The 23,875-nt window shown below is 49.1% G+C and overlaps 1 protein-coding gene across 3 annotated transcripts in view; it reads left to right on the forward strand.

Moving 5' to 3' along the window:
- Mtor (mechanistic target of rapamycin kinase) overlaps nt 1-23,875 on the forward strand; it is a 124,234-nt gene that overhangs the window by 82,679 nt on the left and 17,680 nt on the right. For all 3 annotated transcript variants that reach the window (XM_047545062.1, XM_047545053.1, XM_047545071.1), the window contains exons 31-46: nt 5,614-5,714; nt 7,871-7,986; nt 8,975-9,052; nt 9,258-9,365; nt 12,433-12,558; nt 12,633-12,764; nt 16,243-16,358; nt 17,113-17,230; nt 18,938-19,186; nt 19,877-19,977; nt 20,603-20,699; nt 20,976-21,074; nt 21,661-21,783; nt 21,930-22,112; nt 22,957-23,091; nt 23,283-23,457. In XM_047545062.1, the coding sequence (XP_047401018.1) occupies nt 5,614-5,714; nt 7,871-7,986; nt 8,975-9,052; nt 9,258-9,365; nt 12,433-12,558; nt 12,633-12,764; nt 16,243-16,358; nt 17,113-17,230; nt 18,938-19,186; nt 19,877-19,977; nt 20,603-20,699; nt 20,976-21,074; nt 21,661-21,783; nt 21,930-22,112; nt 22,957-23,091; nt 23,283-23,457 (2,057 nt within the window). The remainder of the gene's footprint in view (nt 1-5,613; nt 5,715-7,870; nt 7,987-8,974; nt 9,053-9,257; nt 9,366-12,432; nt 12,559-12,632; nt 12,765-16,242; nt 16,359-17,112; nt 17,231-18,937; nt 19,187-19,876; nt 19,978-20,602; nt 20,700-20,975; nt 21,075-21,660; nt 21,784-21,929; nt 22,113-22,956; nt 23,092-23,282; nt 23,458-23,875) is intronic.

A 23,875-nucleotide genomic window follows, 5' to 3' on the forward strand; every position in this document is an offset into this window, starting at 1 on the left:
GCAAGGCACAGTTTTTTTAAATTGAAATGTCACGATGCTCCTGGACAGAGCGGCTGTGGGTAGGCCCCTGGGAGCTGCCCCTCTCCTCCTGTTCGCTCTCTTGACCTTGACTGGCCTGGCGAAGGTCTTGTTTTCTTACTCTGACACCCCCAGTTTTTTTTTGTTTTGTTTTGTTTTGTTTTTTTAAATTAGCTCTTGCTAATGATTTTAGGAAAGAGAAACACTGGTGACTGCCCTCTGCAGGTGCTTTGCCTTTATTGGGTGATACTTACTATGTGCACAGAACTAGCCAGGATCCCAAAATCCAGGGCTTTACCGGGAGGTTGATCTAGCACATCAACAGAGATGTTTTGAAACCAAGGAGACACTGACGATGGGATGAGCATATTCCTTTGGAAGCCCAAGTAGGGAGCAGGGTGACCCTATAGTGCTTCCTGTAGGAGAGACTAAGGCTTAGGGGACAGCAGTAGGAGAAGGGAGAGGGGAAGCTGGTATCCCACGGAGGAGCCACAGGGATGCTCACCAGAGAAAGTTGGCTAGTTTGGGTTTAGAGAGCCACTAAAGGATGTTGAAGAAAAAGTGTTCCCCATCCTGTTTTTAACATTACATGCAATTTTGTTTTTTTAATTGCCAAAACAAGCTGGGCATGGGCTTACACCTGTAATCCCAGCAACTCGGGAGGCTGAGGCAGGAGGATTGCCAATTCAAGGCCCTCTCTCAAAAAATAAAGAGAGCTGGGGGTGTGTCTCATGGTAGAGTTTACTCCCTAGTACTAAAAAGAATAACAAGAGAGAAAGAAATAGCTGAAGCTGAATGCTGTGCTGCCATTTTTAAATAGTTGTTAGGTTTTAAAAGACCAAAATAAAATGCCTTACTGCTTCCCCCCAGCAGATTGTACCTGCTTTCTCTTGAATGTGATACTGAGTGGCCCCCACTTGTTCATTCAACCCAGAGTTAGTGAGTGCTCATCGCTCACCAGTGTCTGCCCTGAGGACACAGCAGGGCCTAGACAGAGTCCTGCCTTCCCAGAGCTCGCAGGGCAGGCAGGGGGGCTGCCGTAAAACGTGAGGCTCCTTGGCCCTACTGGAGTTAGGACTTACCCAGGAGCTACCGGAAGGCTCTTGCTGTATTTGGAGAGTCTCGCCATGGGGCTTGCATTATAAGAAGAGCAAGTTAGAGAGTAGCCTGAAGAGAGGCCTGAGAGGAGAGAGCTAGACCAGTAGAGGGAGCACCAGGGGGAGACGTGATGGGGGGTGTTATGGGGCGCAACTTAAGAACAGACCAATCACCGTTGAGAAGTCCAAATTTGAGAGTCTTTATTAAGCCGGATGGCTGACTGTCTCAAAAAATGGCTATTGGGAGAACAGCCCCAACCACAGAGTTGTAGGGGTTCTTATACCAAAAATCACATTAATCATAAGTGTCTGTTGCTATGATTCGAAATTACACATTAACATCAGGAGATCATCGACAGAGGGGGAAGTGGGTCAAAATGACCCTTACCTAGGTACAAACTAAAGAATGGTCACTAACATCCACATAATCACTGTTCACGTGGTACATTGTTTAGGAGCAATAGGAAGCAAAAGAGAGCAATTCTTTACTACATAGGAGTTGCCATTGTATATTATTAAACATGTCACACCAAGTAACTGATGATGGGCACAGAGGCAGGGTGTTCCCATGGGAGAAGCTTATTTCCTACATAACATGGAATCTCAGAGCAAAATGGAGTCTGTTTAGTCATTTCCCTTAGAGTCTGGCCTAGAACATTCTCATGGAGTCAGATCTGTCAGCCCATCACAGTGGGGAGGAGGTAAGGACCGTGGCAGCCAAAGAGACGTAGCTGCCTGGGCAGTACTGCTTTCCTCTGTGTGACTGTGTCTAAGATCTGATTAACAAGGGCCTCCTGGTTCTACATTTAGTGCCCCGAACCAGTGCTATTCCATTTTGACATTTATTCCTTGACTGTATTATGAACTGATTTAGGGAGGACAGGAGAAAGTCAGAGAGACCTTCATGTTGGCTGTTTCTTAAAATATTCAATATGCTAAGGTGCCATATTTTGGCATCCTGAACCCCATCATAAGCATATATGTTAACAATTGTGTATCCATACTATCTGCACATTGTTTTTATTACTTACCAAGTCTTGGCCGCTATTCCAAAAGTAGAGCTATTTGCCTCATTTTTGATGACTACATAATATTCCATCACATGGCCAAATCTAGTCTATTTAATATAGGCAAATTTTTGTTTACAAAGTTTGATACCTTGAAAAGTTTTTAAAATGCTGTGAACAAAACCAAAGTAAGGCTTCTAAAGGAGTGATCTTTGTCTACACATAGTCTTTTCTGTTCCTAATTATAGATATTCTTTTAGTAAATTCATTAGTGTTCTTATTTCTCAATGTAAAGTTATTACTAATTGCCAAGATAGAAGATGTTGTCATATTTTGCATAAAAATTTCATGTCAATGAATTTAGCCTCAGGCATAGAATCACATACAGATAGGTAATTAGGTAGATAATACTGTAAAATCACCTGTAAACTCAGCTTAATTGTCTAATTTAACCATTATTAGGAAGATTCAAAAGTATTATCATTTATTTTCATAAATCAATATTCCACATTCATTCCCCTCAAAAAATTGAAGAAGCATGCCCTATCAAATCTGCTTCATTAGTATATACAACTAAAGCTGTTTCCTGAAGTCCAATAGATGTCTAAAACCACACTGTCCAATATGGCAGCCACTAGACACATATCATTATTTTTAAATTAAATAAAAATTTAAATGCAGCTCCTCATTTGCACTGGCCACATTTCAGGGGTACTGTGCCACCTATGGCCAGTAGCTGCTGCAGGGGGCAAGGGACACAGAAGGCCTCCATTATCACAGAAAGCTTTCTATACAGCACTGAGCTGAAGCAAGACAGGTGGGGTAAGAATTAGCCACTTGATTTCTAAACCAATTTTTCCTATTTTCAAATCTGCATCATAGTCATAATCTTGTTAAAAGAAGGATAACGCAAGATGTAAACATTCTTAAAATTCAGTTCTAATCAGTTTCTGATACACCTTAGTATCGCTCTGTGACCTTTGGATTGACACATAAATCTCACAGCCTGGCTTGCAGAGCCTTTCAGGTTGTGGCTTCAGCTCACCCCGACCCATTGTTCAGTGGGCTCCATCCCATGTCTGAGCTCTGGACAAAACATTCACTCTCTTCCCTACCTACACCTATTCATTCCTTTCCCTGGGTTGCCCACCTCTTCTGCTGCTCCTTTTCCCTCTTTTTGTAATCCTCCCCAGCATGTCTTCCTCCTTGAAACCCTTCTGAGCCCTTTCTTCCACTCATGCTCTCTTGGAATTCGAGATGACCACTGTCCCTGGTTCGGCTAGGAAGGGATTGCTTGGATACATGGAAAAGATAAGATATGATTTTGTCCAATCCCCTTTGTATGGTTGAGGAAACTGAAGCTCACAGGATTGAGAGAGCGCTCCAGAGGTGTCCCAAGAGCTAGTGACACAGGTCTCCTGACGTTGCAGTTCTCAGTCCCATATGCCTCTGCTCTCTTGGGTTCTTTCCAATTTTGTAATTACCTGTGAAGTGTAAGTGGCTGGTGATGCTGACCGAGGGATTTAAGAATACGGGAGATGAAGAGCGGTTTAAAGAGATGAAAGAAGCAGAATCCTTTTTCTGATCACACGCAGTCTTCTGATGCAGTTTGTCCACTCGATTCTGTTTAGAGTGCAGTTTCTAAATTTCTTTGGCTTTGAGCATATATCCGGACCCTGCCTGAAGCAGGGTTCCCTGGAGGTGGCAGCAGGAATGATCTGGAGTTGCCAGTGAGCTAAGACTCCTCTCTTCCCATGTTCTTCTGCCTCCAGGAGGCTAACTACACGAGATGGGCCTCCCAGCCCTGCGGCCTCTATAGTGGCTCTACAGCCAAGGTGAACCAAGTGAACCCCCTCCTCACGCCATTCTGACACAGCCTCTGGGTCTTTGAGAACAGATTCCTCTGGATTGAGATCACTGGCAGCCACCCCAGGCAGGAGTTCCAAATGGAAGGACTTGCTAAGCTTTCTGCCACTGCTCTAGGTGGGAAAGTTGGAGTCGCCCTGGTCTGCAGCTGGAGGGTCAGAACAACTATCCGAATCATCGCTCCACAGTCTCATATTGTTGGTTTATTTGTCCCCCTCCCCACCCACCCTCAAGAATTAGAGCTCAGTACATCCTGCATTCTTTTTTGTATCAAATGTTTGTGGGGGAGAGGAGCCCTCTCTTGGTGTCTTCCTCTGTGAATGTCCTGTGTGCATGCTGATAACTGTTCTCGGCCACACGGTGAAAGCAGCGCCTAGGTCGCTGTCAGGGGTCACCTTTCCAGGATGCTGCTCCTGCCCAGCTCCCTGCTGTGTCCCTCAGGATAACAGTGTGGGCTTTGATCACTGAGCTTGCTTCCTACCTCTAGATGAGAAGAAAAGCTAGATCCTTAGACCCATGTCACAGAAACCAGGGACCCTGACAGAAGAGTAGAGGAAGCCAGCTTGCCCATGGCCACCAGCCATAACTGTCTGAATTTTAGGGCTGGAAGTACCATTGAGATATCAAAGAGCTTCCTCTCCTACCTCCAGGAGACTCCAGGGATCTCCAAGCAGGTCCCCAAAACAGGCTGAACAAGTGAGCTGCTCCTCTCCTCTGAGCCAGTGTTCTCAAACTGTGGCCTCTTGACCAGCAACTTCAGCATCACAGAAAAGCTTGTTAGGAATGCATACCTGTAACCCCAGTTATCCAGGAGGCCAAAGTAAGGTGCTGGCAAGTTCAAGGCCAGCCTGGGCAGCTTAGCTAGACCCTATCTCAAAATAAAATGAAAAAGGGCTAGGGTTGAAGCTCAGTGGAGAGCACTTGTGTGGCATGCGCAAGCCCTGGGTTCCATCTCCAGTACAGAAAAGAAGGAAGGAAGTCCCTGTTCTTGAGAGCATTTTCACTCTTCTTGTGTATTGGGGTCTCTTAAGTACCACTTGTTTCTCAGTCTTAGAATCCTTACCCACACTCTCAGTAATCATGAAAAAGTCTGAGAACAGGCCGCATCTGGGTCTCTGGTAGACATGGCCATCCCAGAGCCTTTCTTCTGTGCAGATTTCTTTCATTCAAGTTTCATCTCAGACAGAAACCATTTGTACAATGCATTTAAGAGGCAGTTTTCCCTATAGCTTTAGCCCAAAATGAATGTCCAGATGTGTTTTTGAGATTACTTTCTCTGTAGGCCTGCCAAAGGGAAAGAGCCCAGAGTTCACTGGCAAAGGAGAGAAGTCATTTAATATTTATGAAGGGGCCAGATGTTCAGGGCATTTCATATCACATGCAGTTAGAACGGTCCCTATCCCCGCTAAATGACTCTCAATTATGTGCACCAGGCCTTAGAAACCACAAGCAGCCCACTCACCTCTGTTAGAAGGCTCAGTGGAGTGTATTTTCCGCTGAAAGGCTCCCAGCTCCGGAGGCCTCTCACCCCAGTCCCTGTGGCCCCAGCTAACGCATGGGCCTGGAGGCAGAGTGGGGGCGTGGAGCATCTGGGTTGCCCTGACCGTGTGATTCTTCTCCCCCAGGGGGCAGCTCCACCAGCAGTGCTGTGAAAAGTGGACTCTGGTTAACGATGAGACGCAAGCCAAGATGGCCCGGATGGCCGCCGCCGCCGCATGGGGCTTAGGTGAGGCTCCCACAGGCCCCTGGCAGGGTGGGAGAAGCTGAGGGGCCGTGGCTGCAGGTATGTGCAAGGTCAGAGCTGTTGGAATTCGCCTCCTTCCACGTCCGCCCTCTGTCCTTCCACCAGGTGATTTACCAACTTTTGAGACCTGGGTAAAAATGGATCCTTGTGGGAGGTTGAGGAAAACAAGTCAGTAAGCATCAGAATTGAGAAGCCATAAGTGAGAAAATCACACTCTGCACACTCAGAACACCGCGCACTGAGCAATTCTCCAGCAGAACCAACCAGCCGTCCTGTAACCCAGTTCAGTTCTGACCCTGGGTACGCACACACAGCATCAGATCCCGCAGGTTAAGCACTCAGCCCCACTTCAAATGCCACTCCCGAGCGCCATGCTGTGTGGCCCGTATGGCTGTCTGACTCAGTATAAATCGGAGCGCCCAGCTCCTCCCCAGTTCCATAATGTGTCAGGATGCTTCGTAGAATGCTGGGAAACACACTGCTTGAATCTATCGGTTTACCATGGGGAGGGCAGCGGAGCAGCCAGGGGAGGGGCCGCAGCACAGGGGCCGGGTGCACTGCTGCCCTCCAGCACCCAGGCATGTCCACCAACCCTTGGGTCTCATTCTGTCACATTCCTGTTCCTCAGGAGAATCCAGGGTTTTAGTAGCTCTGTGCCGAGAGACAGGGATGGAGACCAAATACATTTCTTCTTATACCACAGTGGGATTTGGTTTTTGTCTTCAAGAAAATACTGGTTTGTTTTTTTCTCTCTGATAAATGCAATCTTTCGGTAGGCATTCCCAGACTGGCATCTCAGCTCTTCCTCAGTAGCCTTTCTCTGTCCTTCTGTATGCTCCTCGACCTCGTGATCCACTGTGGCTGTTGGACCTCCACCCAGGATGTCTTTGTCCCAGACAGTGATAAAGGGAGAACACGTTTGTTTATCTCTTATTATTTCTTGCCATTTATTCTAGAACTTTCCCAACATTTATAGAAGTGAAGGGTATAACATTTGCCCTTTACCTTCCCCAACAATTATCAACCTTTCGACCGTTTTGTTTTCTTTCTTCTCCCTGCCGCCCAACACTTGCCCACCTCTTCCTTCTCCCCCAGTGTAATAAACCAGAGACATCCCTTTAATCCCCATGGCTCCTCAGCCTTCTGATGCCAGGCCCCAGCTGAGAGGCTCGGCAGTGCCTGTTCCAGAAATGTTATTGATGAGAGGGGAAAGGTTATGTAGACTGTGCCAGATGAAAAGCCTGGAGTCTGGAGACCGGGGACAGCCTCCACCTCTGCTCTGTCCCTCTTGAGTCACAGAGCTTATATTCTTTCCTGTCATGGGCTCTGGGCTGGATCAGAACATTTTTCAAAAACAAATTGCTTCCTGAGGAGTCATTCTTTGCTATTTGCATTTGCCCAGAGGCATCGAGAATGGATGAGCGGATGGTCTGGAGTGAGGCAGGAAAATGCCTTGTAAAATGGGCAGCCCTGCAGCTTGCAGCTTACGAGGCTGGTATCCCTTCTGCAGATGGCCTTGGCAGCCCTGGCTATCATGCACGCTCACCAGCCCCCAGGGGATGTGAATGCCTGGGCTTGGAGGCTGCCATCTCCCCAGTCTGACCTGACACAGACCACTGCACTGTGACCTAGCCACCTTTCTGTCATAACAGCCTCTCAAAACATAACCTGCTCCCTCCTGAGGCAGAGACTGCCAGAGTAAAATGGGCAAACTATTTGTCTAGCCCTGTCCCCTAGCTGTATAATGGCCATTTTCAGTTGTTTAGAGAAAAACATAATTTCCCAGTGTAGCATTGCTCTGCAAGGAAGGAAGCGATTTCATCTCACCCGGAGAGCCTGCCAGAGTTCTCAGGTTAACGAGGTGCAGCATTAAACCCACCTGAGGCGCAGCCCACACGCTTTCTGTCGTTCATGACTTGCTCTCTGGGGCAGCAGTGGAACCTGTTTCGAAGACAGATGTAGCTTTGTTTGTTAAATCAACTCACACAGTATATAGAGGGCCTCTGTAGGATTTGGGTGCTCAAGTTCCTTTGGTTTGTTTGCACCCCAAGCAAAAGGAAAGTAGGATGGCAAGGTTTGAGCCACCGCCTGTAGTCCAGCCCACTGACCACCCTTTTGCTTTCTCGTGTGTGCACTAGGTCAGTGGGATAGCATGGAAGAGTACACCTGCATGATTCCTCGGGACACCCACGACGGGGCCTTTTATAGAGCTGTGCTGGCGTTACATCAGGACCTCTTCTCCTTGGCACAACAGGTGAACTCCACGTCCCCACACCTTCCAACAGAGGAAGGGCTAGTGCACACGGGCACAGTGTGTGGGCTGGTGTACTTCAGCCGGACTTGTCTCTGTGAGCTCGTTCCATGGTCTTGACGCACAGAATTCATGGAGAAGACGCCAGCACATCAACTGGGGCTTCTTTCTGTTCTGCTGCGATGGCTTTGGGAGTTAGTTCTTGGGTCATCGCTGTACCTTTTTATCACCTTGCCTTAGCACTCCTTATAGTAGAGAGAAGCTGTTTCACCAAAGGAAGATTCCAGAGCCAGCCATCCCCACAGCAGCAGAGGCCATCATGAGGGTCTTCTGGCCACGCAGGGGTGGTGCTCATCGATCACCTTCCAGGGAAACAGTCGCATCTGCCCTGTCAGGCTCCAGACTGTCTTGCACGAAGTGTTTGGGTTAATGATCTGAGCGCTTCAGGGACAGGGATGCCATGATTGGCCTTACATTGAAAAAGAGAACAGGTCCACATGAGGGTTTTAATTGGTGGCACAGGAAGTTTCAGACTGCAGTCCTGTGGCATCCTTGGGCTGATGTCTGTGACAGGAAGCCAGTCCTAGGCCTTCCAGGTCAGAGCCCCAAGAGGCCACATCCCCTGGAGGGCTCACAGAGGGCTCCTTGGTGACAGAGAACTTGAAAGCCAGAAGCCACCAGCTGGAACCACACAGGGCACACAGGTCCCAGGGCATCCTCCTGAGATGAAGAACACAGCGACTGCTTCATGGCACACATTTCCTCTCCCTCACCACCCACAATGGTGAAAGCTACCTCAGAGTTTAGGGTTTGGGTAGCCGTACATTTCTGCCTCTTCAAGCCATTCAGATCTGGGAAGAGATTACTTCCATTCTTTGGTAAATTTTATCTTTGTGACCAACATCCATGTCGGTTGCAGCTGTTGGAAGTCCTAAAATAACTGCAGTCCCCATCCAGGCCCAGCTCCAGGAGTTCTTTGTTTTCCTCCTAGTGCATCGACAAGGCCCGGGACCTGCTGGATGCCGAGCTAACTGCCATGGCGGGAGAGAGCTACAGTAGGGCCTACGGGGTGAGTGCCGAACTCTGTGCCTGGCCATCTTGGAAGCTTATTTCAGTTCTGTTTTCAGAGTAGACGAGCGAGGGTGTCACAGGCTGCTGGGAGCCTGCCTATGTGCCTGGGCCAGCAGAAGCCCAGACACCAGGCCGATTTAAGTTAACCCCGACTTTTGGATCGTCATCAGTAATTAGGTGGGAATGTGCTTTGCTTCCCTCAGGCTATGGTATCTTGCCACATGCTCTCCGAGCTGGAGGAGGTCATCCAGTACAAACTTGTCCCTGAGCGCCGAGAGATCATCCGCCAGATCTGGTGGGAGAGACTGCAGGTGAGCCTGGAGATGCCCCAGGTCACACTCCTGCCCCACTGAGGGCCCGGGGAACCTTGCACCCACAACTCCCGTGCTCACCACATGAGTTTTCCTGCCTCTTGTGTTGAGTGGAGCACTCAAAGGCTCTTCACATAAATGTCAGCTGTGGGACAATGTCCAGCCTCCTCTAGCTTCTCAAGGAATCAAAGGAAATGTCCTTAATAAAGGACACTAAGAGCAACCAACTAGGAGTCAGAACCCCAAAATCTGGTTCTCAGTCTTCACTGCACAGTATGATCACTGGGAAAAGTCTAAAAATCCTGATGCCCAGGCCACTCCCCAGGCCCATGAAGTCACCAGTTCTGGGAGTACACACAGGATTAGTGTCTTCAGCTCCCAGACGGCCCCCAAGTGCAACCAAACCACACTTACTGGCCACCAGCTTCTGGCCTCCTTTTTTTTTTTTTTCCTTTTTTTTCTTGCTTTATTTTACTAGGGACTGAACTCAGGGACTCTGTACCACTGAGCTGCCACTTCAGCCTTTTTTTAAAATCTCCTTTTGAGACAGGGTCTCTCTCAGCTGCTGAGGTCGTCCTCCAGCGTGTGCGCTTCCTGTCCCCTCGCCCAGTGGCTAGGGTGCTAGGCACGCAACCATCATGCAGGCAGCACCCAGCTTTAAACAGCTACCCAGTACGCGCCTTCACCACCTCCTGCCAGGTTGAGTCGACCTAGCCTTTTGATCAGACTTCTCTACTACAGCTTCCCCTTGTAGGAAGACTTGTCCAAGGACTCCCTTGGAGTTTCAGTGTGGCATTCTGGTCATTGTAGCATGAGGAACTGTCACCGCCAGACCTGGGAGTCAGCAGTCTCAATGCCCTTGGAAAGGACCGGAGCCCTCCTGCTCCTTGAGTAGGCAGGAAGGGAGAGAAAGTGGGCTTGGCAGAGTAGCTCAGTGGTGAAGCGCTTGTCTGGCTTTTGCAAGGCCCTGGGTTCTGTCCCCAGCACCACAGAGAGAGAGAGAGACAAAGTGCCTTTACTGCTCCAGAAACTGTCAGTCCCCCTGCTTCTCACATTCGGCCTTCTTTGTCATAGGTGTTTCCTCTTGGCCAGGTCCACACTTGATCTCAAGTGCTCTCTCCAGACAAGCCGAGGTTTGTGCTTCCAGGCTTCTCAGTAGCTGTGACAAACCTTTGACTCAAAGCCACATTCCTGCCTGGGAAGCTCAGGGCACATTCCACTGGATAGGAGAGAGCAATGGGCAAAGGAACGTCTTAGAAATAAAGTCGTTTATGGTTCTGAAATAGGCACACACAGTTCTTGCACATGTTTTATTAGTAATTATAAAATGCCCAGTGAATGTTTTGATGGAAAATTGTCTCCTGGACACCAGAAAGAATTCCACAAAGCAAGCGTCTCCCACTTGTACACACCCAGGGTTTCTTAAGCGCCTAGAGTGGAGTGGAGAATCTCCAAATCAGAGAGCTGCTGAATCTTCAGACATTCTAACAAGTGGGACTCACAGAGTCGGAAGGGGGATGGATGGGATGGGTCCTGGGGAGGAGAGGCTTCTGCCTGACTCCTCAAGTTCAAGACACCATCATTCCTGTTAGCCTTAGAACTTTCCTGTCTTGAGACAAGATGCTCTTTTGGCTCACAGGGAGCTGAAGTGTTTTCAGCATCTGGGAGAAACTAGTTGTTGGTGAGAAGTAACCAAAACAATCACTCAATGTCCTCTTTTCTGCTTTCCTAACTTTCCAAATCATCGTTGCCACACTTCATGGGGTGGAAAGCGTATTATCCAGGCTGAAAATAAAGCATGACGCTGTGGTGGGAGTTGGCTCTCGTGGATGGCTTGCTGTCCACCCTCCACGAACCGCCTGGGCTAGAGGACTGCCATTGTGTGGCCAAGTCTCTTCAATTAAAATCCCCAGCCAGCGTCTGCCACGGGGCAGCTTGAGAGGTCAGCCTTAGCTGCACCACGTCTCTTCTTGCCTTAGGTTCTCAGGTCAGGCTCAAGATGACATCCCGTCAAATCTGAAACCTGGAGATCACGGTTAGACTTCCAGTTTTACCCCTATAGAGAACAACTCCATGGGCTACTGTGGCACACATCTCTAATCCCAGTGACTCAGGAGGCTGAGGCAGGAGGACTGCAAGTTCAAGGCCAGCCTCAGCAACTTAGTGAGACCCTGAATCAAAATGGAACATAAGAAATAGGACTGGAGATGTGGCTCAGTGGTTAAGTGCCCCTGGGTTCAATCTCTGGTACCAAAAACAATTTTAAAAAAGAACAGCTCCATGGACTTGTGGAATTTGCCCATGAAGTGACAGATCTCAGGAATCCATTTCCCTTCCTGAGTCTGACTTCTTACCAGCAAGGGTGAAAAAGGAGATGTTCCTTTCACTCCTGGCAGTAATTTGATATAAAATGAGCTTAGCCCCTTTGATAATGATTAATTCACTATTTTTTTCTGATTACAGAAAACTCATGTAAATTAGTGAAGCACTTCCCCTTCTCTTTTTGATCTGAAACAAATAGAAATGAAGGCCAGCATTCAGGATGTCCCAGACTTAGGCTTTCATAACTTCAGAATTATAAACATCACCAGCTTACAAACAGCATCATTTGAAAATTTAATTAAACTTCTTATACACTTAGTCTTCTGAATTTTGAATACATTTTAAATTTAATTTCTTTGCCAGTGATAGTCATCTTCCACCAGAGACTAAAGCAAAATATTAATATATTTTTTACAGTCCACAAAAGAAACTGTAATAATTTAATTGTTTAATCCTCAGCATAGCCCTGAGAGGTTGATACCCTTTTTATTCCACCCTACAGATCAATCCTAGGGAGGTTAGTAACTTGCCCAAAGTCACCTAGCAGGCGGCAGAGCCAGAATGCAAACCCCAGCCCCCGCGCCGTGGTGCTGCCTCCTAGATTGCGGAGGAGGTCCTGGAGAGCGTTCCTCGTCCCCCTGTGCTTAACTCGAGAAGGTCGAGATGGTGGCGGTGGGTTCCACTGTTGCTGTAAGGGTGAGGTGGCGCAGGGGCCACGTCTGACTCCCGTTTCTGCATGTTCCAGGGCTGCCAGCGCATCGTGGAGGACTGGCAGAAGATCCTTATGGTGCGCTCCCTCGTGGTCAACCCACATGAGGACATGAGAACCTGGCTCAAGTACGCCAGCCTGTGCGGCAAGAGCGGCAGGCTGGTGAGTCCTCCACCCTGTGGCAGGTGTGCGCCCGCCCTGGTTCTGTTCATAACCTGACCTGTCTTGTTTTTAAGGCTCTTGCTCATAAAACCTTAGTGCTGCTTCTGGGAGTTGATCCGTCCCGGCAGCTGGACCATCCTCTGCCCACAGTCCACCCTCAGGTGACCTACGCCTACATGAAGAACATGTGGAAGAGCGCTCGCAAGGTCTGTACCCACAGCCCGCCTCCAGGGCCCACCTTCAGAACACTCACCTAGCCCCCCTACCTCCCTAGGGCCAGAAAGGAACCAGGGTCAAAACCACCTGCCCACAGTGCCACGGAGTGTCTTCCTACTTTGGCCGTGAGTCACAGTCAAGGAGATGCACATGTGCCTTTGACCAAACCAATGAGTGTGATCCAGTGGTATTTATTGGTATCCAGAAAGTTCTGGATCATAAAAAAGGCACAATTTCTGCCCCTGAAGAGAATATAGGCTGTTCAAAATAAAGGTAGCATATTTGTGAAAACAGACTAATGCTTTCCTAAGACCAATGTGGTTTCTAGACGTCTGGTCACCTTTCCTATCATCAGTTTATATTCAGAAGCAGAGGGAGCAGCGTGATCTTGAAGCAATGTGGGGCTCCTCTTTATTTACAGACAAGCCCTTTGGTAACAGATTTGGCCTGGGTGTTTTTGTTTTTGTTTTTGACAATCTCCCTGGGTGATGTTGGTGACTAACAAAAAGTAGGCCCTGGGGGCAAAACCACCTGCTTTGCCTGCCCCAAAGGAGAGCACTCCAGCTGGCCTTCCCGCCCCACTGCGGTCCCCAGCAGAGCTGAGGCTGTGGAAAGAGCTGGTAAAACAGTTGTCTGGAGGAGGCCTGCCTGAAGACCCACAGACTGGGCCTAGGAACTGGCTCCTGTGGATGGTTGACTCAGTGCCACCTGAGTGGGATCTACAGCCCTGCTCCAAGAACCTGGTCTTTGCCTGGGATTTACCTCATTACTAGTGACCCAAGTTTTCTTCTCCTAAAGTGCAGATTTGGGATTTTATTATTGTTGTTTTGTTTTTCAAGCTTTGTGAGCCTCCCAGCCACAGCATATCTGACCTCCTCCAGGCAAAGGAGAAAAAACAGAAGGTGGTGAATCTGAATAGTCTGGTTCCCTTCTGCGTACCGCCTCCAAGTTTTTGACTGGCTTGCCGAAAGTGGCAGAAGGAGAATTTTGGGTGGCGTCTCAATCCAGGAGTGGCTTCTTTCAACATATGCCCACACCCAACTTCTCCACAGAAAATGTCTTTTCTTAGGAGCCCAAGTTCTGGAGGGATTAAAAATTCAAAAACCTGTGTAAAGCTAGGTGCTTGGACCTCAAGCCCAGAGCTGGCAGTGCCACTTCTTCACAGTCCAGGAGCTGCTTGGAGAAAGCTCAGTGATTGTGCCTTGCTCTCCTTTGCTGTAAACAAGGGTGGGACTCTGCCTGGCGACAGCAAGTGCGATGTCCTGGGGGAAGCAGACCCTGCCTACAGGAAGGCCTCAGGGACAGCGTGTGTGATGACAGGCCCTCCGGGGAGTCCAGAGACTGGCTGGCCCTGCGTGGAATCTCACTGGCTAAGGTCGTTCCGGACATAGGGCTGTCAAGAACCAAAGTACGGGACTTGGGTCGTGACTCAGTGGGAGAGCTCTTGCCTCGAATGTGTGAGGCACTGGGGTTGAGTCTCAGCACCACATATAAAATAAGGTCCATCAACAACCAAAAAGAAAAAGAACCAGAGTATTGTGCCCAACCTGAGTCCTGTGGGCCTGAGGAAACTTTCCTCCAAGTACCTGTCCTTCATTTATAAGATGGAAAGAATCACTTTCCCCTCTTCATTTCTTTGGGAATGGAGAAAAGAAGTTTTAAATGGAGTATTTGCAGTTCCTTAAAAATAAGTTCCAACTTGGGAGACTGAGGTAGGATCACAAGTTCAAGGACAGCCTAAGCCACTTAGTAAGATCCTGTTTCAAAATAAAAAGTAAAAGGGCTGGGATGTAAATCACTGCTAGAGCATCCCTGAGTTCAGCCCTTGTACTGCAAGACATAAAATAAAATCAGTTGCCTCATGCTACGGAGTAGAAAGATGGCAGATTCTCCACACTGGATAAAATTTAATCTCAGGCTTCACACCCAAACTAACACCAGATTCCCCAGTTCTGGTTATCTTTTGTTCAGCTCCTTGTCAAGGCCTCCAAAAAGAGCTTCACCCTGTCTGCACTGTCAGTGACACAGCTTCTGGGCTCTGAGAAGCCCCTGGCCTCAGAGTTCCTGGTGGTGGTCCTGCTGCTTGATGATCACACTGAGTCGTAGTCCCCTTTTTAGTGACTGACCTTTTTGGGATTGCCTTCCACTTTCATTTTGTTTTTGTTTTTCAATCAGATGTAAATCTGGCCAGTGTAGTTCTCTTGGAAGAAAATCTAAAGGACAGGTATCACTTCCCAGTGGGGGATGCTGTGTGGTTCTTTCTTCCACGCCGTGGGTGAGAGGGAGCCCTAAGGGCAGTGCTGTGGAGACAGGTGTCTTGTTCACTGTGGGACCCTGGGTCTGCCCTGTCCTCATGCATGTGCTGCCTGTTACAGGCCTGTCGTTCTAGCTTGGGGTCAAACCCTGTCTCGTGAGGCCAATTAATTCTGGGGTTCCCAGCCTCCAAGCCAGAGAACTTAGTCTTTCCTCAAAGCCATCGTCACCTCATGGCATGTTTTTGTTTTGTTGTTGTTGTTTTAAATAAAAACAATAACTTCTTATATGATTTACCATAAGGAGACCTATTACTTCTTGGAAATGTTGGTTTTCCCCCTCCTTCTATAACAAAGAACACATAGCGTCTCTTTCACCTTATCTCACATAAGGTTTCCTCCTGTCCTGTGTTAGTGGACTTAGGTTTTGCTGTTCTTCATTTGAGCTTTGGATGTTTGTGCATTTGGTCTTCATCCTAGAAGTCTTTTAAAAGAAGGTACAGACTCCGTTTGTCAAAATGCTGGCAGATCTGGACAGGGTGGGCTTGTGTAGCACTTCCAGATCTGGGACCCTCACTGCTCTCTTCCTGGTGTAGCTCTCTGGCCCCTCCATTCTCACTTGCCGTTTGCTGGCTGTGTCAGACCCCGTGGTAGCAGTAGAGGCAACTGCGGGAGGATGTTCTGAAGAGTATGTTCCCAAGCTCCTGTTCCCCTAGGTGTCTGCTTTCCTCCTGTCTTCTCCCTCTTCCACTGACTGCATAAGGGCCTTCACCCCTTCTCCGTTCTTATTCAGGAACCAAGGGTTCCATCTGCTTTTTAAATCTGTGGGTTTTGCTCTTCTAGAGCAGCCAAGGCACCATAACATTGTAAATAAATACCAAGGTTTTACTAGCTTGAGACAATTTCCCATGAGTCTCATTCCCTCTGGGCAGTAATGCTGATAGTTAAGTAAGCACTTGTTCAGATCACTTCACATGAGTTATTGTTTGGGATAGCCAGACGTGTGACTTTTCCAGGACTTGTTAAACTGGTAATTACACTTGGCAGAGGAGAGCTAAGACTTAAGCTGAATCAATCATGAATGTTCTGGAAAAGCCCATCCCTCTCCCAGCAGCATCCTGTGTTCTAGGGTACTCTGTTTGGTGTGGTTTGATTTGTGTGCCCGCGAGGTTGTGCCACATGCCAGGTGACTCTCTGTGCCCTTGTCCTGCTGCAGATCGATGCCTTCCAGCACATGCAGCATTTTGTCCAGACCATGCAGCAGCAGGCCCAGCATGCCATTGCCACTGAGGACCAGCAGCACAAGCAGGAGCTGCACAAGCTCATGGCCCGGTAAGGACCATCCTGCACCCACCATGCCAGCAGCTTCTGCAGTGAGGACACTTAAGGCTCCTTGGGGGGCCTCTTGCCCATACCTCTCACTTTTTCCAGTAGGGATCGCAGGGAGCCATCGAATTGTGCTGCTCCCTCATTGTGTGGTCCCCACTCATTTTCCCAGGGTTCAGCAGCTCAAGAGCACCCAAGTGCTGTCCTCTCCTGGTGTCTGGCTTTAGGGTTAGACCTCTTGTTTTCAGGTGCCAGATACACTGCTAATTTGATGTGTATATAAGTTTGACTTTAGGTAAGTTGTTGAACTATTCTGTGCTTCAGTTTCCTCACCAAATTAAAGGGATAGGAAGAGTACCTGTTTGCTAGGGGGTGTAAGGGATGCGGCCTTATGGAAAGGGTCAGTGTCAAGCAGGAAGAGCAGTGCTTGGGGCACCTCACCTCCGCAACGCAGCGGGGGAGAGGGAGAGTAAGAGAGAAGTGTGCACAGTCAACAGGAAAAGGAACTCAGCAGCTGTTCCCAGTGACAGTTGGATTTGGGGTAGCTAGGTCCACGCAGACCTACCTTTATCCAGGCTCCTGGGTTATGCTGACATTGCAACACAAGTCACAAAGAAAAGATGGAACCTGAACCCCTATTCCCAGACTGTCTCCTTAAGTGAGAAACCAGAAAGGCATCAGGGCACCCCTGGCAGTTCCTTGTTCCCCCTAGGAGGCCTCTTAGCGGGAGGGAACAGCACAGGGCTGGCTTCTCTTTCAGGTGTTTCCTGAAACTCGGGGAGTGGCAGCTGAGCCTCCAGGGCATCAACGAGAGCACTATCCCCAAGGTGCTGCAGTACTACAGCGCCGCCACTGAGCACGACCGCAGCTGGTACAAGGTGAGGGCAGCAGGACCCCAGAGCCTGGGTCCTCCTGCTCACAGCTGGGCTCTCGGAGCTCAGTGACTAGAGCCTGTCTGTCAAGAGACCCGAGAGTCTGCTTTTCCCTACACGTTTCGTTGATACTTTCAGTTGAGGAGCCGTCATTGCACTGTGCCCTGCGCGTGGCTCTGGGCTGCGGCTGCCCTTCAGCGTCTCTGCTGCTTGTTTTCTTAGGAGCATCTGGACACACAGTTCATCTCTGGAACTCTGCTTCCCCCTGGGTAATCTGTTCCTTCCCAGCTCCTTTCTGATCTCCATCCCAGCTACTCCTCAGCTAAGAAATTAACTTTCTTTGTTTTTACTGGAAAGATCTGGGTAACATCCTGTTATATTACAGGAAACTTTTCAAAAGGACAAACAGTTAGAAAATGTACAAAAGATGTGACTGGCTGATGCAGAGGACTCTTGGAAGAACATCCTTGGCAAGAGCTCACATTCTTATTTTTAAAATATCTTTTCCAAAGGGCCTCCTGCTTGGCATAGCAGATATCATTGATTTCTTTCCAGAATCTCCTTAACTTGCTAATACTTTGTGAATTAATCCCTCTGGGATCGAAACTTGCATCTGAAAGCCACAGAAGCATTTAAAATAAAAACCTCTCCTTGCCTAAGCATGCTCCTTGATGATCTAAAAATGCTCCCTCTGTGCTGGAAACAGTAATTACCTCTCAAGGACAGCTGCACATCCAAAACCAGAGAAGTGAGTCCCATGAAGTTTAGCAGGGGTCTTGCTGACCAATCACCTATCATTCCCCCTTTAGAAAATACAGAGCACAAGGAAAAACCTGCTTCCAGGAACATTCGTTTTCGTATTTAGAAGCAGTTCCTAGTGCAGGTCCCTTTGGTTCTGGGTCTTCTACCATAGTCCCATAGCACTGTGTGCATGCCAGCCCTGTCAGCTTTGTTCACCTTGACCCCAGGTCAGTGCCTGACTCTTGGATATGTAAGAGACATGTGTTGAATAAATGAATGAGGGCCTGGGGAAACTGAACTTGAGTCATGGTAGCATTCTTACTCATCAAGGGAAGTCCACTCTGCTGGATGGGAAAGTGGACACAGTTACGTTGTAGTCTCCAGCAGTGGACACAAAGGAATTTCCTGATTATCCAGAAAGTCCAGCTCTTAGTAGATTATTTAATGTGCTACCGTCATTGCCGAGTTACAAAGCCCCAAGTCAAACTCTGCCTCAGCCTCTGCGCCACACAGAAGTGGTCCTCCTTTGACCTCGTAGTGCCGTCCCTTGCCCCGTCATGTGACCTGTTAGGACTAAATGGGACAGCTAACTGCTGGCCCACAATTTATTTTTTCTTAAATAATCCGTATTGTGTATTTCAAAACCCAGTAAAGCTTTATTTTCCCACAGATGAAGTGGGCCCCTTGGCCTACATGCCTGCTCCTCTGCCCCCTGCCCTGGCACTTGGCCAGCCTTCCTGCATTTCTCTCCTGCACGTGCCCTCAGCTGCAGGCATGCCCTTTGCTTGTTTCCTGTGGACATGGCTTGACCTCTGTGTGTCTCTGTCCTGTTCTCCCCCTTGCCGGGAAGTCTTACTCCACTGACCACAGGAAAGAGGCAGCCACAGCCCTTGCTCAGCACCGACCTCGCGCCCCTCGAACCCCTGCTGTGCCCCCAGCCCAGTGTCTACCCCTAGCTCTCGCCCCACCCAGGCCTGGCACGCGTGGGCAGTGATGAACTTTGAAGCCGTGCTGCACTACAAGCACCAGAACCAAGCCCGCGACGAGAAGAAGAAACTGCGTCACGCCAGCGGGGCCAACATCACCAACACCACCACTGCTGCCACCACAGCTGCTACTGCTGCTGCGGCCGCCAGCACAGAGGGCAGCAACAGTGAGAGTGAGGCCGAGAGCTCCGAGAACAGCCCCACTCCCTCCCCTCTGCAGAAGAAGGTCACCGAGGTAGGCTCCCTCCCTCCGAGGACCAGGCAGGGGCACCTCCCCAGCAGTCCAAGCTCACGGAGCCTGAGGCTTCTCTGAAGTGCAAGGTGGAGCCAGTGCCCTTCCCGGCTGCCTTCTCAGCAGTGCAGGGGACCACACCCTGCTTCGGGGAGCCTTGGTGGCCTGGGCTGAAGAATGAGCTCATCCTCTTAATGTGCTGTGCCTGTGTGTGGGTGGCCGCCACATCTGCGAGTCCACACTGAGGACAGGGCCTGGGGATCATCTTTGCCTTGCTCTCTCCCCTCCCACCTCTCCTCAGGCTGTTGGTCTGAAATGCACCAGTGTAGCCATCAGGTCCAGAGAACAGCACTCAGAGCCGCAGCCCCACCCCCTGCCACCCCTTTCAGGAAGCCACCGGTACCCCAAGACAGTGACGGTTCTGACACAGTTGCCATGTTTTGCTATGTGCCAGGCACCAAGAAAGGCTTTCCATGGCAACTGGCTTACCACTAATAACTGCCCTTTGGAGTAGGTGCTTTTAGTATGCAGTTATTCCCACTGTACAGATGAAAAAGCTGAGCCAAAGGGCCCAGGGTGCAGCTCGATGGGAAAACGCTTGCCTACCATGTGCGAGGCCTTGGTTCAGTCTCTAGCACCACAGAAAACAGAAGCTGAGATAGAAGTGTCACTGACAGAGGTGTGTTCCAACAGGATTTATCCAAAACCCTCTTGATGTACACTGTCCCTGCCGTCCAGGGCTTCTTCCGTTCTATCTCCTTGTCACGAGGCAACAACCTCCAGGATACACTCAGGTATCAGGGAAGGGGAGGATGAAACTGGGAGGCCCCGCCATTATCAGGACACCCGAGTCACACATCCAGGTCCTCTAAGCCTTCCCCACCCTGGTCACACCCCCAATCTCAGCTCTGACCCTTTCTCTGCCTGCGGGTTGAGGAATGGTAGCTGGCCAGGCCCCATCAGTGAGGGTGAAACCTGCAAAGACCCCGAAGTGAAGGGAGGGCTCACTGTGTGGTCTGTTACTCCAGGACGAACCTTCTGCTCATCGCATGTTTAAAATCCTCCTGCGACTTTGAGAGGTCTGAACAACTGGCCCAAACCAGTCAGTCCAGAGGCTGGCCATGACAGGCGCAACCCCTTTCACGTGTGTGTCTCTGGCCAGCTAAGTGCCAGGCTTCACTGTTGTCCCTGTTCTGCAGCAGCTCCTTCCGTTTGTCCCAATCTGTGGTTCTCTTAGGCAACACTGGCTCATCTCTCCTTGTCAGAGTTTGTGCCATGATCTGGGAATGCTCATGAGTGATCTTTCCAGATCAGTCCAGAACCTCGATTTTCTTCTCCAGAGCCTTAGAGATGGAAAGCTAATTTTTTTTGTTGTTTTTGAAAACTAAATTTTATGTGACTTTTCATTGCCTTTTCCAGAGTCCTCACTTTGTGGTTTGATTATGGTCACTGGCCAGATGTCAATGAAGCCCTGGTGGAAGGGGTAAAAGCGATCCAGATTGATACTTGGTTACAGGTGAGGACAGCTCAGATTCTGTCTCCTGTGTTCTCTCGGAACCATGCAGTGGTCAAAGTGGCAAGGTGATGTGTTTACAATAGTATAAATGCAGAACTTGGTCCCAAGGTCTGGACTGCATGCTCTTTAGATTCTTTGAAAGAATGGAAAGAATAAACTGTTTCAGAACCTAGAGTATCAACAAAATAAGTTATAAGAATCAATCTTTGTTTATAAGAATAACTAGAATTGTTTCCCTGCTTCATGTGCTGCATACTGTGCCTTTTTGAATACCAGGTTATTCCTCAGCTCATTGCAAGAATTGATACGCCCAGACCCTTGGTGGGACGCCTCATTCACCAGCTTCTCACAGACATTGGTCGGTACCACCCCCAGGTATGTAGAGAACCTGGGCCGTTTCTCATCTATCACTGACCTTTGATTTGGTGGCCAGTCTTTGAGAAACACAAGGAGAGGAACTGGGAGCTAGGTGCTCCGTCCAGCCCTGGGAAGGTCTGCCCAGCTAGTAATCCCAAAGACCCAGCAACCTTCCTGAAAAGAAAGAGTCCCTTCCAAGACGGTGGAGGACTCATGGTGCTAATGTCACCTTTACCATGTCTTTTGCCATCTTCCTTAAAACCTGCATCAGGCTGGGCGTGGTGGCACCAGCCTGTAATCCTAGCTACTTGGGAGGCTGAGGCAGGAGGAGCACAAGTTCCTCCTGGGCAATTTAGAGAGGCCCTATCTTGAAGGTTTTGTTTTTTTGTTTTTTGTTTTTTGGGTGCTAGGGATCGAACCCAGGGTCTTGTGCTTGCGACTGAGCTATCTCCCCAGCCCTATCTTGAAGTTTTTTAAAAGGTTTTTTAAAAAGGCTGGGGTTGTAACTCAGTGGTAGAGCGCCACTGGGTTCAGTCCCCAGTACAGGGAAAGCACCCTCGGGCTCCTTTCCTTGTCCCTTTGTGAATGTTCCTGTTTGCTTCAGGCCCTCATCTATCCCCTGACTGTGGCTTCCAAGTCCACTACAACAGCCCGCCACAACGCAGCCAACAAGATTCTGAAGAACATGTGCGAGCACAGCAACACCCTGGTGCAGCAGGCCATGATGGTAAGCCAGAAACAGCCAGGGCTGTCCCCGCCTCATCATGGTCCACATACTTCCTCTGGCTGCCACATGAGTCCCCCCCCTTTCTCCAGTTGGACTTCCTGAGGGTGGTTCACCCCTGGTGCTTCCCTTCCTCGGCTTTGATCCAGGTGAGTGAGGAGCTGATCCGGGTGGCCATCCTGTGGCATGAGATGTGGCACGAAGGCCTGGAAGAGGCGTCTCGTTTGTACTTCGGGGAGAGGAACGTGAAGGGCATGTTTGAGGTGCTGGAGCCCCTACATGCTATGATGGAACGGGGCCCCCAGACCCTGAAGGAAACGTCCTTCAATCAGGTACGGGATGGAAAGCACCAGAGGACACGACTCCTTTCCCACTAGCCTTTCTCCTGCCTTTTTTTTTTTTTTTTTTTTTTTTTTTGTGGTTCTGGGGATTGAACCCAGGGCCTTGTACTTGCAAGGCAAGCACTCTACCCACTGAACTATCTCCCTAGCCCTCTTTTGCCTTTAATACAAGGACTCCAGCAGAGATCATAGGATATAAAAACTTAATTGTCTCTAAGTTACAAGAATCTATCTGATTTTATTTTGTTTCCTTTTTGTGGTACTGATTTAACACAGGAGCACTTAACCACTAAGCCACATCCCCAGCCCTTTTTTTGTTGTTGTTATTTAGAGACAGGGTCTCACTGAGTTGCTTAGGGCCTCACTAAATTGCCAACACTGGCCTCAAACTTGCAATATTCCTGCCTTAGCTTCCCAAGTTTCTGGGATTGCACATGTGCACCACCAGTAATTGTTTTCTTTCTCTCTCTTTTTCTTTTCTCTTTCTTTCTTTTGTTTGTTTAATGGTGCAGTGCTGGGGATCAGGCCAGGGCCCCTCATGCGTGCTACATAAGTTCTGCCACTTAGGAACACTGCCAACTCCTCCTGAAATTTTAATTAGAAAATCAAAACAGGCCATCTCATCTGTCCTCTGACTTTCCCTTAACTTACGAGTCATGCTCATGATCCCAGAGCTCCCGGACTGGAGAACTGCTCAGTGATTCGTGCTCACCTGCCAGCACCTTCTGACCAGTCAGCTCCGGGAGGATTTCTGTGGTCTGCCTGGGCATTTCATTTAGCTCCTGTCGTAGTGGCCACTTGACAACTTACACGTCTGCCCCGCTTTCCTTCTCAGGCATATGGCCGGGATTTAATGGAGGCCCAAGAGTGGTGCAGAAAGTACATGAAGTCAGGGAACGTCAAGGACCTCACCCAAGCCTGGGACCTCTACTACCACGTGTTCAGGCGAATCTCAAAGCAGCTACCCCAGGTAGGCTCTTCTGGTGGTCCTTTCTGTCGTATTATCTGTGAACTTCCTGATAGTCACCCTAAGCATCTGGTTTCATTTTTACCTATAGAAAAGTACTTGGTTCTGGTCATCCATTGAAAAAGACCTAAATTGTATTTAAATTCCTTCTGGAGTTTACTTTTCTAACTAAATTTTTTGGTAATTATTCACAGCTTACATCCTTAGAACTGCAGTATGTTTCCCCAAAACTTCTGATGTGCCGAGACCTTGAATTGGCTGTGCCGGGAACATATGACCCCAACCAGCCAATCATTCGCATTCAGTCCATAGCCCCGTCATTGCAAGTCATCACATCCAAGCAGAGGCCCCGGAAGCTGACGCTCATGGGTAAGCTGCACTTCTGCCTCCCTGGCTGAGTCCCTGCCCCCTGTTGTGAAATTACTGCCTGCCCTTCCAGCTGCTCCTCTTTCATGTGCCGCAACTCTTCTCATCTCTTGGGACAAGAATGGAGGACAGTAGACATCCCCTTCCAGGACCACCTTGGGGCCCCTAGTGTACTCAGAGCTGTGCCTGGTGAAGGGAAACTAGATCTCGTGTGTGGAGACCTGGTGCTGGTGGTGGGCAGGTGTTGAACTGATGAGGCCAACAGAGGCATCTGATACAAACTCAGAGGTCTGAGCCACTGAAGAAAGAGCGTCTGGGTTCTTGAATTCTCCCTTTGTGTAAATCAAACAAAATAGAATAGAGATGAATCCTCATGGGGAGGTACCTTCAACACCCGGAGTCTGAAATTGCCTTAGGGGCA

This window comes from Sciurus carolinensis, chromosome 1 (genome assembly GCF_902686445.1).
Source record: "Sciurus carolinensis chromosome 1, mSciCar1.2, whole genome shotgun sequence".
Taxonomy (NCBI): domain Eukaryota; kingdom Metazoa; phylum Chordata; class Mammalia; order Rodentia; family Sciuridae; genus Sciurus; species Sciurus carolinensis.